Source organism: Teleopsis dalmanni, chromosome 2 (assembly GCF_002237135.1).
Source record: "Teleopsis dalmanni isolate 2A chromosome 2, ASM223713v2, whole genome shotgun sequence".
Taxonomy (NCBI): domain Eukaryota; kingdom Metazoa; phylum Arthropoda; class Insecta; order Diptera; family Diopsidae; genus Teleopsis; species Teleopsis dalmanni.
The window spans coordinates 160,910,500-160,929,122 of record NC_051847.1 but is presented as its reverse complement, the minus strand read 5'-3'; the positions used below and the strand labels follow the sequence as shown (position 1 = coordinate 160,929,122).

The following is an 18,623-nucleotide window of genomic DNA, read 5'->3' as shown; positions in this document are numbered from 1 at the left end:
TTAAATACTGCATATTATTTCTACTAAGAATATTTGGAATGAAAGATGAATAGATTAATAAGATGAAAGTCAAAATAACGTATATTATATCTATTTCACGAACATTGAAGGTATAAAAAATTTATTTGAAACATGCAGTATGCATCGCATTTGTTACTTACGCGAAATATGTTGCAAGCTATCATCACATTTTCTGGATCATACATATGTATATGTGAAGATGGAATTTTTTCTCCCTTTAAGAAAGAAATCATATCACTCTTCGTCAGGGCGTCAATTTTTTTTCCCTTACGAGTAAGCGTCGCAATAAGTGTACCTTCAGGACTACGCTCATGTGTATTAAAATAATTGTCTGCAAATTCTAAGATATCGAAATAAACTTCGTTGTTAGAACTGTCCTTTTGTTCTACTAATAAATTTTGTTGCATTTCTTGTAATTTTTTTTCAACTCTATATTTTCGTCGCTGTTCTCTTTCCCCAGATGCGTCCACGTTTATGTTATTAGTACATATATTTGAACATTTTGGTCCTGCTTTTGAACTAGTATTATCATAGTTCGTTTCTAAAGTAGACTCAGAAACGTTGGGTGATTTGTTTGAAGGCATATTCAGTAAAACAGCTTCATATATTGGTTCTGGTTTTACTTTTAAGTCAGACTGATTAATGTTTGTATTAGAAACATGTTTGCTATTCTCTGTTGGCGGTGGTGGTGGCGGAACTGTTGGTTCTGGAAGCGATGGAATGCCTTTGTTAGAGATGTTGTTAAATAAGTTTTCTCCTTCTGCGTCATGATCCACATTATTTGAATAGCCTGAATTTTCAATCTGAATATAAAGTATTATAAACAGTTATTTATTAAGTATTTATTTTAAGTATTTAGTATTTACTATTAAAATATTACCTCATCATCAAGATCTTGAACCAAAGAATCCATTTTATTATTAATTTCTTCTAAAAGAGGATTTACGGCAGAGTTTGGCGTTATATCGCTTAAAAATGCGAACAAGTTATCTAGCTCTACAGATTCATTATTGTACTGATTATGATCACTATCTGTTGCGAATTGAGTTCCATTTCCATTCTGGAAAAAACTATTTTTCGATAAATTCGTTTTCGGTATGCCAGTTGATATTTGTTCAGCCATTTGAGACAAAACGGTGATTTCTTCCTGCACCAACCTAAAATAAATTTGAATTAAATTAATAATTGTTTATTTAATTAATATGTTTTTTAATTAACAATTAATTAATTATATGAAATAATAGAATAAATAATTATTTGTTTATAACAAAATCACTGAAGCTATATAATAAACAAATACATGGTAAAATCACACAAAAAATAAAAATAAAAAAGCCACATTACATTTTTTAGGTATTAAAAACACAATGCAACTGTAATTGGGACAGTCAAATGCGTAAATGGCAAAATAACTTGTATCCGCACTACCTTATACAGTATTAACGCCCTACGCTGTGAGCAGAATATATGCAATTATCCCTCTGTTGCGTGCACTGCGGCAAGTCTCACCCTCGCGGCGAATGTCAACTCCCTCCTCCTGTAACTTAGGAGCAGCTTCCAGTGCATGGTAGTAAGTTAGTTACCCCACTTGTAACAGCTGACCTGAGATGTGAATCTGTATTATGGGGGCCAGTAGCCCGCAGTTTTGGCTGTCTTGACTAACTGAGGTTGACTGCGGTTAATTCCGAAATTTACGCGGAAAAAATAATAGTATTTTACTGTCATTTGTGATGTGGAGTTGCGTATTCAACACGGTGTTATGGCCTCAAAAGCAGCAGATGTTTTCGGTAGACCTCGCTCCTCATCAAGAAGGAAGTTATGCCATACATATAACTTCAAATAGTGCCGACAAAAATTCACTGGAATGATCTTGTTACACTCAAGCTAAATTGCACGGCTAGAAATCCATATTTTTCAACGATTCAATTGTAAATACAAAAGTCGAAAAGACGATCAGAATTGTATTATATTAGTTCTTCATTTTTCCTTCTCGAAACCAAAAGGGACACTCTACACAGTGACGTTCCAAATATCGGCTCAAGCAACAAAAAACAACAGCTAATAATTAAACATAGAACAACGGTAGTTACAATTGAACCTCAGTATGCATATCAATATCAGCATAAAAATTCAAAAGTACTTAGGATAAATGGCGAAGTCTTCATACTTATAAAGTTACTAAAACTATCTGCAACTCGAGCAATAGAAAACTAGCTGATTACATACTTGTTCTTTCTTAAAAAGCTATTGATTATGATTAGTGCGGATAGTAGCGATTCCGGATCATACTTTCGAAATTAGTTTGATAGAATACGTTTGTTACGATTAATCCATCATGTCTGAAAAATATTTGCTTTGGAAAAGTCCAAATCAACCAATTAGTTGTAATCCAGTGTGAAAAACTGGTAGACCCAGCCAAACAATAATATGTCGAAAATACAAGAACTAAATTATCAACGAGTTTAATTAAAAAAATTAAAATTTTTGGAAAATTGATGTGAATAAATTTTAATAATCTTTACCTTTCACAATCCTCCAGAACTTTAGCTGGACTATCATTGCTATTTGAATTATCACTACAAATAACTTTTTTCCTCTTTTTCATCTCGTCGTTAACACGCTTCATTTCACGGAGTGCGGATGCAACCTACAATATTTATAAATATAAATATAAATATATATATATATATATATATATATATATATATATATATATATATATATATATATATATATATATGTATACATATGTTTTAAAAATTATTATACAAAACATTTTAATTTTAAATATTTATATAACATAACGGTTTATGGAACACTCTATTTAATCTTAGTAAAAATTGTTTCAAATTTCTTAGTGGATGTAATACGTTAAAGCATTTATTTATGTTTTACTGAGTGATTGTTATACCCTCATTTATTTTATAGTTGTCCTGACAAAAAAAATTAACATAAAAAGTTGGTCACCATATTTATCGAGAATAAATATTTTAAAACTGTATTTAGTTTTATCGATGCATTGTTACGAGTTAGCATAAATCTAACTTCTCTAACGCCTTAAATTATGTGTTATGGATTTGTTATAGTCACGAAATGTGAAAGCAATTCAGTATACCAGTAATAAAACTGTTCTCGTACTTGCATTAAAACTCAAATAAAAAGTCACTTGAATTTTACTATTTCACTATATAAAATATACATATTTTCATAGTTAAGGTTAAACTACAGATCATTACAGATCATGGATCAATGGAGAACTACTTTGTATCCATTCAAATAAAACGATCAGTAAGAATAAAAAACATTTCTGCTTTTCACAGTGAGGAAATATGTTTTTATTCCTATTTTTAACTTTGCTTAACTCTTTCTTAAAAAGTATGGAAATAGATATATTATATTATTAAAAGAGTTAAGTATGTTGATTCTTTTTTCGAGTCAGCGCAACTGGGCACTTTTACTCTTTGATAGCTGGGGGTATTACAGGATCCCACCCATCTCATTGACTAATTTATGTATTGCCTATAAGCTTCATGATTATTCAGTGATTGATCTAAGATCTGCGCACCTCCCCGTGCGGAGAGTGATTACTCCAAGATTAGATAGTGGTACGTAGGATAGCCTGTCAAGTTTGGTAGTTATAATATATCTTACCTCTCTCGCAAATACACCACGTAAATGGCTTTGTATTACAATAGCTGCTCGTCTCATCTGCAAAAACATTATTCGTAACTTCCATCCTCTGAAAGCATGTTGAAGAACTAAAACAGAATTTCTAAGTAATTTATATTTTTTATATTGAACAAAAGAACGTAAATTCTTTTGTATAAGCAAAGCATTTTTGTCCACCACTTCTCTTCTTAAAACCTCCAGCGATTCGTAAGCCTTCGAACGAAGAAAAACTTTAGTCTTTCCGATTTGCCAATCATTTCTTGAAATATTTAGGGTATTCATTATATTAGGTATAGCTTCGGAACTATTGATTGATTTCGTTTTTTTTAGTAAACACTTAAATTTTTGTATAAACTGCTCTAATTGAAGATGAATTGGAAATCCCTCTCTCCGAATTCTGATTATATCCAACATACCTAGGTATTTCAACTGATCAAGTACTAAGGTTTCATTGTATGTGTTAGCAAGCTTATCTGCATTTGGTTTTATACAACGAACATACCTAAAATATAAAAACATTTATGTTTTAAAAAGTAAAATATATAATATATGATAGAATATAGACAAACTATAACAAATTTAATAAAGTTTTTCAATTTAAAAATTTGATTGTATTCGCATTATTTGTGTCTTTTATACAATAATTAAATACATTATTAAAATAACAATCTTATAAAATTTTATAAGAAACCCTTTCCCCAAATAAAAATTCAGTTTTTCATTGTAAGAGCTTCATTCAAGATATTCAAGTAATTGAAAATATTCGACAGTTTAGTCGTAATTCCATTAACATTTAAATGAAGTTAAAGTTAAAAACTATGAGTACAATTTTAGGAGAAATAAGTCTCAAATTAATTTTACTTCGGTTTTTACGCAGATATTGTTAAGTTGCTGGTTGAAAATTGAGAAAATCATAGCAATTCTGAATACTCCCAGAAAACAAGTCTCCTATTCCCACGCTATTCCCAAGAACTCAACTCCCTTATTCTGAATTGCTTGGGAGACATCAGTTTTGGGAACAACAACAGTTTCAAATTTGTTTTGTTAAATTTTGGCAACCATGCCACTTTTTAATGACGAAAAGTGCGAAAATGAGCAAAACAAAGAAAAGAATTGCGTATTGATTTAAATATAAAAATCGCATTATTTGTCTGCTGTACAAATTATCAGAAATAAATACAGCGGTCAAAGAAAGTTTTTGTCATTAACTAAATTTTTATAAAATGCTGTAATAACAACAAAACGAAACAAAAAAATTGAAAAAAATAGTTTTCAACGCTTGTATTCTGTTTATATGTTGTAATCAGGGACCGAAAATAACAGTTATTTTAAAATTTTTTATGAAAAAAAGCAGCAACAAAAAGTTGTCTAAACTCTTATTTAAGTAAATAGTTATCATTCTAATAACTTTTATCCTTAATATTATGCATGCTTTTTATATATGAGCTTTTTAAAATAAAACTCAAAAAATAATGATTAAATTTGATTTTTATTATATTCATCAAAAATAATAATTATTATATGCCTTTTATTTTTTTCGCGCAGAAATAACTCTTAAAATTTGCTTCTTATTTTAAAACGCACAAATAACTGGTATACTTGCGTTATATAATATAAGAAGCAAGAGTATCGCGCAAATTCTGCGCGATATTTTTAAAATGAAAATATAAAATGCAATTTTCATACAAGGTAGTTGTTTTTGCAATTCCATAGAAAATGTGTGAAAAGGTTGGTGCAGGTAAAGATTTAGTTTAGTTTTTGTTTTTGTATTTTACATACAAATTTGTTCTCCTACAAAATACAAAGATAAATACAAAATATGAATCCAAAAACAAAAAACTGAACTAAATCTTTACCTGCACCAACCTTTTCAAACATTTTCTATGGAATTGCAAAAACAACTACCTTGTATGAAAATTGCATTTTATATTTTCATTTTAAAAATATCGCGCAGAATTTGCGCGATACTCTTGCTTCTTATATTATATAACGCAAGTATACCAGTTATTTGTGCGTTTTAAAATAAGAAGCAAATTTTAAGAGTTATTTCTGCGCGAAAAAAATAAAAGGCATATAATAATTATTATTTTTGATGAATATAATAAAAATCAAATTTAATTATTATTTTTTGAGTTTTATTTTAAAATGCATATGATAACAGTTATAAGATGATTTTTATTTTTTTTATGATAACAGTTACGGTCCCTGGTTGTAATTCTGTTTACTCCAAAAATTTAACAATTAAATAACAAAAAAGCAATTATATTGCGAAACACCAAAAATAACGCAGAAAAAGTATTCGTCATTTATGCAACAGACTGCAATTTTAGTAACAATAATTAAAATTTAATATTTTGTTAAATGTCCTTTACGTTTTAGTACCTCTTTTAAACGCTTTAGCATTGATTGTACTAATTTTGCTATCAAAGCTAAATTGCTGTATGCAATTCGCTACTTGTGTTTTATCAGCGCAGCTTTCGACCTGGTCACTTCAATATTGACCAAATATTTACATTACAACAAATCCTGAAATAAGCCAATTTACAAAACATTAGTCCCCACCATCATTCTGACTATTATAAGGCAGCTTTCGATAGGTACAGTCGGTTTCGTCCTCGGATTTGCATAATTCATTTTATTTAGTTTGATTGTTTACACGCAATCAAGACTTAAGGCTTGTGTTAACGCATATATGGACCTGCGTTTGCATAGATAACCATGAAACTTATTTACACTTATATATACGGATATCAGCTTTGAATGCGGATCCATATTGAATGAATTCAAATCCAAACACGATTAAAAATTAAAAACGCAAAACAAAAAAATAACATGCAACCCTTCAGAATAGAGTTTAAATCTTATCAGGCAAACGTTTCAGAGTTCAAACCTCTGACAGATAAGGAGGTGTGTAAACATCCCGTTCGAAGACATCATTTTTATTAGTGAGCACTTTTCACACACACTATTGTAGCTGTGGACTGCTTCCAGATACCTAACATTTAATCTTGATTTGAAAGTGAACTCTGAAATAAACCGGTCATCTAATCAACAGAAAACACACCGATTGGTCTATTTTCCGATCCACTATAGAGTAAAGTTTGTAGTCGCCTCCACCTGTTATTCGTTACTGCTCTGAAATCGATCGGACGGTCGACTTCTTTATCGTCTGCTACTAATGCGACTTAGAAGTCTGCAGGAGCTCGAGGCAGATCCAAACGTCCATGGTGGGACTCAACAATCGCAGAAAACTTATGCAGCTACTGCAGCGTCAAATATTACGAATTGACGTATTTATATGTAACAAGTAATCGTTTAGCATATGGCTAAAGACCGACCTTAATTGGGCTAAGACTGTTCTTACAGCACAAGGAATGCGTTTTTTCCTCCTAGGCATATTAGGCGGAGGTCTGTTGAGATCATGGTTAGTATACGTTTGTATTTGACCGCACTGTATTAGCTCCATTGTAGGATCTGTACATAATAAGAAGAAAAACATTAGCGAATGCATCAACGAATGAACCGAAAGTAGACATTGCTTGGCCAGTTCTTAATTGTTTCTTTTGATGAAGCATTTTTGGTCTACCATTGAAACAGTAAACATTCGATATGTAATGACAAATGGTTCCAATCCACAAGGCTGCATTTTGACAAGATTGGTTATATACTTGAGCAGCATAATCCGCAATAAGACTTCTCATTGCTTTATATATATGCTGCACTGTTTCGTTGTCTTTATTCACTAAACAGCCTTCAAAAGGTTTTACCACATTACGAGATTTTAGAGGATGAAGAATGACGTGGCATGGGCAGAAAAAGTCAATAGGCTGTTGATCTTGGGATTTTGGGTTTATTTGTTGTAAGGATCCTGAATTTACCAATATAAATTGACAAGCTCAAGGATACTTCTTTAGTTCAAGAAGTGTAGATGGTGATCGTATTTTTTTTGATAAGCGAGGGCTTACATCATCAAAAAATGAGGCCGTAAGGGAAAGGTTATCAAATTATATGGTAGGGTTCTCGTCCGTGGCTAGGATTGCGCAATCGTCGACATACGCCATGAGATTGACTCTTTCAGAAGGGTTCAAGAGTTTAAACATATATAAATTGAAAAGTAAGCGTAAAAGAACACTGTCTTGGGGAATACCATGCTTCAATTTTCTGGCTTTCGACATCGTATGTACTTTTAAAGTCAGCGAAAAATGCTATAGTTGCAAATCGTTCACTTTGTCATTTGGCAAGGTGGTATGAAACACTGTAGCAAATACCATTGAAAAATTAGTAACTTCAGAAACATGACTACGCTCTATAAGATTAATCCTCTTGAGTTGACTTTTCTGCCTATAACAGAAGGATTATTCTTCCACGTAAAAAATGATCATGCTAAAGCACGTGGTAATTAAACGCATTATACCCTTTAAAATTGAAGTTAGTACAATTACACTACAACGTCTACAATAGAGAGATGCTTTTAGAATGCTGATCAATTAAACTTTTTTGATAGTTGCTGACTCGATGCTCATTACAGAAGAATGCAATCTTAAGAATATTAGATATAAAAACACCTTACAGTAAAACATTTATTCAACTCATAAGAACGTTCATACTGCAACCTATACGAAAACACAGATTAAACTTAATACACTCTTTAACTCATTCAAGCCCTAGGTCGGCGGTGCAACAATTATTATCCAAATATGTGCGATTGTCGTTGTGGAACGCATGTAATTCCGATTAAACGAATGTTTGCACTGATTAAATTTACAGTCTACTCTGATTTACTCTCAATTCAATTTGAGTTTAGTTTAACTTATGAGTTCAAAATAAAAATATATAAATATTACAACATTACAATTATCTAACAAAATGTTCAGCTTTAAGCCTTTCAGCTACGGTTGCTTATTAATATATAACATACTATATAAAAAAAATATTATCTATGAAAATACCTAATCTATTAAAATTTTTACAAGCAATATTGAAATATTTTTCACTCATATGAAGTCTTTGGAGAATATATAAAGAAAAGCAGAACAAAATTGGATTATAAAAAAAAGACTAGTTTAGTAATGATTTTTATAAACCAAGTAACATAAATACGCCATTTTAAAATATACACAAAATAATATACTAAAGTCTGTGATGCATTTAAATAAAACCAAAATAAATCTTACAATTTTAATGCGGAACAAAATAAATTTCATATGAAATTTTATTTATTAATCAATCCGCATTTTGATAAAAATCTTACCATGGTTTGGTACTTTGAAGAACATCAATTAGAGTTTGTAGCTGTTGTCTAAAAGTATCACTAACAGTGCATTTGGTTTTTGACGTTCCTCTTTGAAATGTTGCAGTCAGTTGTGGTTGCAAGACTTGATTTTCCTAAAAAGTATATTAATACAAAACTAAATAAATGAATTTATGTCTAACATCATGTACTTTTTATAAATATAATTTAATTACATATTACTATCAGTGGCATAATCAAATTTCATTTTTGCGAGTGACAATTAATATACATTGAAAAAGTTATGTTTGTTTTGTTGACTTCCAAGTGTCATATGATTCAATTGATAGAACCTATTTGTTTTATAAGTTTAATAATTTAGGTCTCTCAACAAAATAAATTCAGTTGACTCAAAGCCTCTACTGGTTTACAACAAATACGGGAGGGAAATAGGGATGGGTGCTAAGTTGACTTTTGTTTGCCAGATTTCTAGATGACAACAAAAATTTTACCCGATGGTACGGAATTTGGGAGACTAACTATAAAAATTTTAATGTATGCAGATGATATCGAATGAATAGCGAAAACCCTAAGGACGTTGCAATTAATGATAAATTGCAGCTTCCATAAAGCTGTATGAATATTGTAAAACGAAGTCTAAAAACAAATGTGAACAAATCGAAAATTATAATTTTCAAGAAACATGCAGGAACACTAAAATCTGAAGAAAATGGTTGTTAGATAAGGAGCCCTTAAAAGTAGTGAAGCTATATAACTATCTAAACTGAAATTATGTGACAAAAATAATAGCCCTAAAAGCTTTAAATAATAATTGTTTAAAACTCAAAGCCTGGATAAATATGGTATTAGATCTCAGTAAAACCCTTCACAGAGAAGATACTAGATTTCTGAAGACATGGCAAGAAGCAATAATAAATAAGCAAACTACTAAAAAAACAGTTCGAATACGTTACAAGGAACAGTTTAACAAGAACATCTTACAGTGGACCATTTAAAACAACTATTTCAATGTCTAGTACAATGAAATGAATATTACAAGAATATGATACGAAGCTCCGCGGCTGACGTACGTTCCTTACGATAGGTCTATTAAACATAGATTGCACATCTTGTAATCTTGGGATTTCATAGCGATTTGTAGCACTGAAAAAAAATATATATGTAAGAACTTTAAAAACGTATTTTTAGAAAAGTCAGAAGTCTATATATAATACAAAATGGAAAAAATTAGTTTGTGTCAAGAGCTTTTATTAATTAAGGAATAAATTATAGAAAAAGATAATATATGAAATGTTTTATATGTAACAAAACATGTAAAAAATTGAAATTTACAAAAAATGTTTAATGTGATTAGAGTAAATAGCATATTAGTCTGATGGGCATATTTAATAGCCTTTTTGCAAATAATATGTAACTAAAAAAACATCTTGTATTATTTTGAACAATATTATTTAACTTAATATAATATAACACATAAAAATCATACAATAATACAAAAACTGTTAAAATAAACAGTTTGTATAAGTACTTGTACACGGAATACATATTTTTGTTCTCAGTCAATCATTCCAAATTTTTTAAATTTAATCAACTATGAAATAAATACGAATATAACGTATACATTACAGGGATATATAAGGTTCTCATAACCATATAAATAAAATCTTGTGCAGTATCAAAACACAAAAAGCAGACTTTCATTTTGAAGATATGCTTTTAGTTCGAATTTCTTCTGCGTACAAGTAGTATTGTACTTGTGGTTTCGCACTTTATTTAGTTCATATATTTCACTACGAAGTGAAAAATTTTCAAGGTAAATATTTCTTTTTTCAAATATACTATAAGTATGATGTCTGAGAGGGTCGACCTAACTATAGGAATACCAATGTCGATAACAGTTTTTGCTTCGACAGTTAAATGTCATCAAAAATAAGTTATATTTTATTGTAATTTTAAATTTTCGGTAATTTGTGGTTTTTAGAAAGGTCGCCGTATTGTGCTAGAGATATTTGCTAGTTTGTTGTATGATAAATAAAAAAAATCCTGTCAAACCTGTGCAAAGTTCTAGAGCGATCTAATACATGGCGACCCAATTTTGTAGAAGACCTTGTCAGTTGATTAAAGAACGTATTACACATGAGATTTGTTTGTCAAACTTTTTTGTCGTCGCTTGCTATTACATATCAAATCAGACGACATTATTTGGAAAACGACCCAGGAAAAAACAACAACAAATATACTACAAAATAAAGTCATGCATGCATTTAAATTATGTTTTTCTTCCATTCCTTAAGATAAATAAAATTTTGCATGTAAGTTGACAAAAATCTGATTGTACCAGGTGTACCGGTATGAAGTGAGCGTAAAGATACAAATGTTCCGACAGGGAACATTTGTTGTGAACGAGCCTTTATTTTTTTTTGTTTGTTTGCTATGACATGTGTGAAATATATTTAGTATACATCAAGTCATTGAACAGACATCATATTTTTTCATCGTGTTAAAAATGTCGAATTTTGTACCAGAAAGTGATGATTTGCGGAAAGCATTAATTTTTTGTTTTCATTTGAAGAAAAGTGGTGCAGAATATATATAAAAACACGAGAAAAAATCAAAATTTTTTTGAATTTCCATCCAACTTTTTTGTCAAACCTTCAAATATTTAATATTGTTTTTAATTTTTGAGTTGTTACGTTGAAATTATTTTAAAGCCAGTTTTGTTTTTTTATTTTTTTAAGAATATTAGCTTTTATTTCGAGCATTATTTTTTTATATATTTCTATACGTATTTCGCCAAATTTACTTTCGCCTTCATCAGGGGAATTCGTAATATTAAAATTTTGAATATTTAAAAATTCAAATCATACTAAAAAACTTTATTGTCAAATCAAAACTTAAGTATGTGTTGTAAAATAGGCAAGATAGTTCATCCATCTTTTTTTTTAATCCAACTAAAATTTATAATTATTTATCGATATTTTTTCCATTTAAAATCTGACCGGAACAAAAAGGATCCTCTTTTTCAATTATCCTAATCAATGAATACAATATACTCATAACACTCACTAATTTCTCATAGGTAGGGTGATATCAAAGTTATTTTTAAAATTTTTCCAAGAATTTTTTCTATCCTCTTTAGTTTTTCTTACTAAATCTACGCAGTGGTTTCATTACCCAGAATCCTTATAATCATATATATATATATACATATATATATATAGTGTATGTTTATATAAAAAATTTCGTCAAATAATACTTTATCTATTACTAAAAAGAGGTTTATACTTAACGGATATATAATTACTTTAGAAAACTGTTTATAAGGAAATTACCTGATATTGAGAAATTTCTCGCATGAATAAGTTTTCGCTTTTGCTCATATAATAAAATAAAACATCTTGCTGTACATCCCGATTTTTATTTACAAAGCCTTCAACAGCATAAATTACACATCCAGCGTAATGTTTGATTCCAAATTCCGTTTCCCAATGCCTTTTATCAACTCCTTTTACGTAACATGGATTATATTCAAACTCAGCATGTAAGTTGTTTAAATATGCTAAATCGGAACCTTTTGGCATGTGGCATTGCTCTGTTAATATTTTCAAAATACATCGTGGAGGTTTTTCAATCAGTTCCAAGCATAAAGAGTTGTCGGTGAATTCAATATATGTATACGAAATTTCCTCCTGCTTGTACTAAATGAATAAATATAATAAATATAAATCAATAAAATAAATATAAATCAATAAATAAATATAATTAAATAAAATAAAGAATGAAAAATACTTAAATAATGTAAGACATTATATTCTTATGAAACGAGTAATTCTATGAGCTGTGTATATTCGCACTGACGATCTGATATGCACATAAATATTTTTCAGCAGAATATAGTTGGTAAATTGTATGATAAACAAAATTGTATGACTTTTCATTCATTTTAAAAGCGTCGCAATGTTACTATTTAAACTTGAGAACGCTTGCAATGAGCAACAACAAAACATACGCCCAAAGTTTCTTGCAATTGCTTGCAATTTCGCTATAGCTAAACCTATAGCTAAAATATATATATGCTTGCAGCGAAACAAAAAAGAAAAAAATACAGCTGTTTTGACATCTTCTCTGCCTTTTTCTCATGTGGATGCATTATGCTGCAAAACCAGCTGCTTCATTTTGATGTTGTAAATCTGCAAGAGAGGTGTTCTCGCACTCTTCCAATTTTAGTTTAGCATTTTTGCATTTCATGCACTTTGCAATGACTTTGCAAGACAGTGTGAATACTCCTAATTTTTATGTGCTTTTAACATTCTTTAGAAGAAACATTCATTCTTTTTTTAACAGTTTTCTTTATATAATTTTTTTATATATTCTTTTAATTGTTTTCAATTGCTTCTGTACTTAAATGGTTCATACATTTAGAAGCATTAATACGATTTTTACGTTTTGCATCGGATTTCAGTTTTTATAAATGGCAACGTCTAATTTTTAACTTCAGTTAAATTGAGACGTAAACGACTTATTATTTTTTTTGTTCCTTTAATAATAAAAATAATACTACACTGCAGTGCGAGCATGATGACGCTCAATATTACTTTTTTCATAATAGCTTATAGATTTTGTATTTTTTACTATAGCATACAAAATTTATTTTTATTTAGTAAATTATAAAAAATAAAATATTATTTAGTAACATTTATTTATTTTTACATTTCTATGACCATGATTTTGTCCATATGTAAAGTTATCAGTTTCAAAAGAAAAGTTGCTGTACATTTCCACTGGCTTCGTTAGACCAGTTAACTTACTTGAGATTGGTAAGTAAATTCCATACAAAGAGCTTTCATGCCTTTTAACTTACTTGAAAATAAAGTAAGCAAAATAAGACCAAAAATATTGAATGCAACATTGCAAATGATCGGAATTTGACATATTTGACACAGGAAGCAAAATGTAAATATGAACTAAATATCAGCCAAAATGTAAACATAAACAAACATTATAAAAAGTTTTTTACTTACTATTTGTTGTTCTAAGTCGAAAACATAATGATTAAAGAATTTATGTAGTTTTTCATTTGTGTAGTTAATGCAAAGTTGTTCAAAGGAGTTTTTTAAAAAGTTTTCAAATCCAAATATATCCAAAATTCCTAGAAATTGTTTCTTATCTTGTCCAGGATTTATACAACTATTTATTTGATTTACAAGCCATGAAAATGTTTTTGAGTACAATGCTTTTGCCATAGAGTGTCGGTTCTCGCATGCCTAAGATAAATAGACAAAAAATATAACTTAAATATATTAGATTATTTATTAATTTAAATGTATTTCTATTTTTAAAAAATTAGTACAATTATTTTCAGTGTCAATTCAATCGAACTAATGGGCCAATTTACACTATCAGGAACGTAACACGTACATCAACTTGAAAACCGGTTACTTATACATAAGACAGGAAAGAGAGTGTAATGTGAGTTCATGAAGTTTTCACGTGGAAGTTCGGTGGAAGTTTGTTTCCCAATTAACACTGGTCTGGTTCTGAGCACTTGTTTCCACAAGGACTTGTGCCAACCTTCGCATAACTTCTCTGCACTTGTATACATAACCATGGGACCTTTTTACAGCGACTACACGTACGGAAACAATAACAGCTTTGAGTGCGGACCCTTACAACCAAAATACAACCAAAAATACAAAAAACAACTCCATCAAGTTAATGCTCAACTTAAAGGTCAAGGTTAAACCGGATCCTGTATTCTAGTAAAAAAAAAACAATATTAATGCTGTTTTACTTATTAAGTTCAGTGTAGCCATGGCCATCGAGTACGATACCAAGGATCTCTGGATTGTCTCAACACACATGACTCATGATCACGACGAATGTTATTTGGTAATTATTAATATGTGTGTTGAACAAACCTGGTTGCATTAAACATAGAAAACGCCAGCGCAATCCTTGTCGTATTCAATCGAAGTTGGCACACAGCCTCCACATGGCATCTCTGAATATTTACCTGGCACCCGCTGAATAATGAACTAATACTGCGTATAGCGAGTCCTATCCACAGGACTTTTAATTTGGGTTTTGCATAGCGTTTGGCACTCGTCCCGTGATATCAGCTGCCATTGAAGGACGCAAACATGCTTCGGAACTGGAACCCGATTAATGGGTGTGGCACTCGTCACGTAAAATCAGCCCCCAATGAAAGACGCAAACATGCTTCGGAACTAGAAACCGATTAACGTTGACGACCAATGCTAACGCTTATAGGAGAATGATTTACGCATATGCACCTGGAATGTCCAGACCCTCTATAGGGAAGGTGCCTTTATGCAACTGGCGAAAGTTCTTAATAAATGTAGGGCTGACGTCACTGCCATCCAGAAAATACGATGAACAGGACAAGGTTGCTTTGAAAGAGCAAACAGTGATATCTACTACAGCTGCCATGCGAATAGGCATGAATTTGGATGAGTTTTGTGGTTAGCAAGAGACTGTCAAAATCAGTTCAGTGGTTCACACCGTGAACATAAGGCTTGCTACAATCCGTATCAAGGGAACATTTTTCAACATCATCCCAATTTGTGCTCAGGCGCCTACAGAAGATAACTACGATTTGACTAAAGATACATTCTACGCGACACTCGAGGAAATTTATGACCACAGTCCACCCACGACGTTAAAATTATTCTCGGGGTTTTTAATGTAACAGTCGGAAAATTTAGCCTTCATGAAACTTGGTAATAAGTATAAACAGATTCCCACACAGCGATATTAACAAGGCAACCTGACTATCTCCCGATCAATCAACACGAAACCAAATTGATCACTTCATGACTGACGCAGGGCACGTTTCAAGTGTGCTGGACGTATGTTCATTCCGTGGTACAAATATCGACTCTCCCTGTGCATAGAAAAAACTTAAAGCCGGTAAGCTGGTATCACGAGAGACAGCCGAAGGCTTCTTCGCTCAACAGCTAACGCTCCCGTCCCCATAATACCGGTAGACAATGAGAACATATCTCTCACTCCCTAAGTACAACTTGCGGAAGATCTCCTTGATTTCCAAAGTCCCCGCAACGAAAGCAATGGTACAACAAGAAGTGTCACTAAGTTACTGCTGCGAAGAACTCGGTCCATAAAAGGACTCTGCAGTTAGAAGCTACGCGAACCGTCCATGAACAATATCAAGAGATGAGGAAGGTATAGAGGCGCCTATTAAGACGGAAAAAACAAGGAATAAGGAATGATGTCCGTAAATTCTTTCAAAAAGTCAACCGTCTCAGTCAAGGCTTTAAGCCTGGGGCATCAACCCGTAAGCACGAAAATGACAATCTGGTTACAAATACACAGAGTGTACTAAAAGTATGAAAGGAACATTCATCTAAACTACTATCTGGCCATGATAACTTCAATTCCATCTTCGGAAAAATGCTCTTGGAAGATTTGCGGCAACCATCACAGGATCAGACTAATACTTGCCGCATACAAGGTCCTTTTAATAGTACTATGTGAAAGGTTAAAGCCACATGCCAACTGATTGATTGGGCCTAATCAGTGCGAATTTGGGACCTAGAATTTGGAACCGCCATTGACTAGATATTAACACTGCGACAAAGAAAGACCATGTCTCCGGTGGAGTAATCAAGATGAGGCAGCACTAGCCAGACTTGAAGTACGAGACTGGAAACGGCGCGCACGCACTAGATGCAGCTGGAAAGACATCCTACCTCAAACATGCTACCTCAAATAGAAGGAAAGTTCTCGACCTACCTAAAGTTAAACCTACTACAAACTAGGCCGCAGATAAAACACAAATTCAAAGGGATTTAAAGTTCCTGAAGTGCCTTTCTTCACACGCTAGTCCCAAGGCCTATAGATTAATCAGACTGTGCTCTTTTTTAATGAAGATGCGGACGATATTCAACATTAATTTATGTCAACATCAGTTAAATCATGCTGTTTTTGGAACTTGTAAGTCTATGCTTTGAGTTTGTTTTTCATTTTATTTTTATCCACTGTAATACAGATATCTTTCACTTTCCGAACTACTTCTTTCTACAATGTAGTCTTTTTTGGAGCAACTCAAAACTGTTGCGTTTGGAGGATTTAGCAATTACTTTTTTATTATATCACGTATAAAGTTTTATGCAAAAACCTGAGGACCAAATGCTTCAGCACTTTTATAATGATTAAAATATGTCATCATTAGGTGAAATGTGAACACAATATTACCAAAATTTAGAAATAGTCTGAAGTCAGTTATAAATTATTTAAGGTGATCCTATGTATTATGATAATTACTATTCCAAATATTTACTACAACAAATTTATGTTTGTAGTATAAATATAACAATATATATATCAGAAGCAGTATATTAGTATAAAAAAATTAAATCTTAATAATAATAACTAACCTCTTGCAGTTTTAAAGGAATTTCTGTTATATTTCCACGAACGTTAATTTGCCGACGTAATAAAACTTGCGTTAAATCTTTAAAATCTAATTCTAATAGTTTTGATACAGTACAGCATATTTCTTCATCTGCAGGTAGAAGTTCGCAGCGTTCACCATCAATATCTAAGAAACTAAGATTACCCAGCCATAATATTGCGCTTAAAACTTTAAAAATTCCATCAATTGATGATTGCGATATTTGTAACACAGTAAATGCCATTTTTAGAGCTTCAAATTTTTTAGCTTCTGGATCTAAGTCAATATTTGTATTTTCAGAAGTATTTAAATATTGATAAAAAGGCGCCTCTTTTAAGTAGAAAGTCTTTGCTATTTCTTGATTTATTTCACCATGTGCTACTAGTTGATAGAAGACGTGATAATTTCGCTCTCCAGGAGTTTGAAAAGTTATTCGTGATTGTTCTAATAAATAATCCTGAATGATACACCCTTTTATGGAATGTTTTGAATCAAAGCATACTCTCATAAACTTTCCAAACCTCGAACTGTTATCATTTCTTACAGTTTTTGCATTTCCTGTAATCAAATAAAAAAATAAATTAAAATTATTTCAAAAATAAGTCATTATTAAATACAGATATGGATTTATGAATACACAATTGTAGGATCTATCGAAAATTCCATTAGAATATTATGGCATATAAATAAATAAAATATTGAATAAATGAATAGATAACAAGAGATCCAAGATTTAATATAATTTTACAGTATTGTAGTTACATATATTTTGTAGTTAATGTCAATGTTTTATTTCAACAATAATTGTCTTAGCTTACCAAATGCTTCCAATATTATATTGGCTTCTAGAATTTGTTGTTGTATCCACGTTGAAATATTTGAAGTTACAGCACATAAATATTGAAGAATAAACTTTGTAGTTTCAGTTTTGCCCGCACCCGATTCTCCCGAAATAACGCAAGACTAAAAACAAATAAGAATACAATTAAATAAAAAAGGTCCCAAAATTCTATTTAAAATGAATATTATGTTACCTGACTAACGTCATCTTCTACTATGTTTCTGTATGCTGCTTCAGCTATTGCAAACACATGAGGTTCCATAACTCCCATTTTTTGTCCGTAGTATTTCAATACATGTTCCTTATAAAAAAAAAATGATATATGAATTAATTTCTTTTTAAGATATTTTTATGAAGAGATTTTTTCGAACAGTAGTGAACTACAACAACAAAAATTTTATTTTTTT

The 18,623-nt window shown here is 31.0% G+C and overlaps 1 protein-coding gene across 2 annotated transcripts in view; it reads right to left on the bottom strand.

Moving 5' to 3' along the window:
• The window catches only part of LOC119681101 (myosin-VIIa), a 34,408-nt gene that overhangs the window by 9,922 nt on the left and 5,863 nt on the right, over nucleotides 1-18,623 (bottom strand). For both annotated transcript variants that reach the window (XM_038094178.1, XM_038094179.1), the window contains 10 exons: nucleotides 18,410-18,517; nucleotides 18,194-18,338; nucleotides 17,359-17,933; nucleotides 13,963-14,205; nucleotides 12,274-12,639; nucleotides 8,942-9,075; nucleotides 3,673-4,192; nucleotides 2,544-2,668; nucleotides 902-1,178; nucleotides 162-824 (listed from right to left, as the gene is read on the bottom strand). In XM_038094178.1, the coding sequence (XP_037950106.1) occupies nucleotides 162-824; nucleotides 902-1,178; nucleotides 2,544-2,668; nucleotides 3,673-4,192; nucleotides 8,942-9,075; nucleotides 12,274-12,639; nucleotides 13,963-14,205; nucleotides 17,359-17,933; nucleotides 18,194-18,338; nucleotides 18,410-18,517 (3,156 nt within the window). The remainder of the gene's footprint in view (nucleotides 1-161; nucleotides 825-901; nucleotides 1,179-2,543; nucleotides 2,669-3,672; nucleotides 4,193-8,941; nucleotides 9,076-12,273; nucleotides 12,640-13,962; nucleotides 14,206-17,358; nucleotides 17,934-18,193; nucleotides 18,339-18,409; nucleotides 18,518-18,623) is intronic.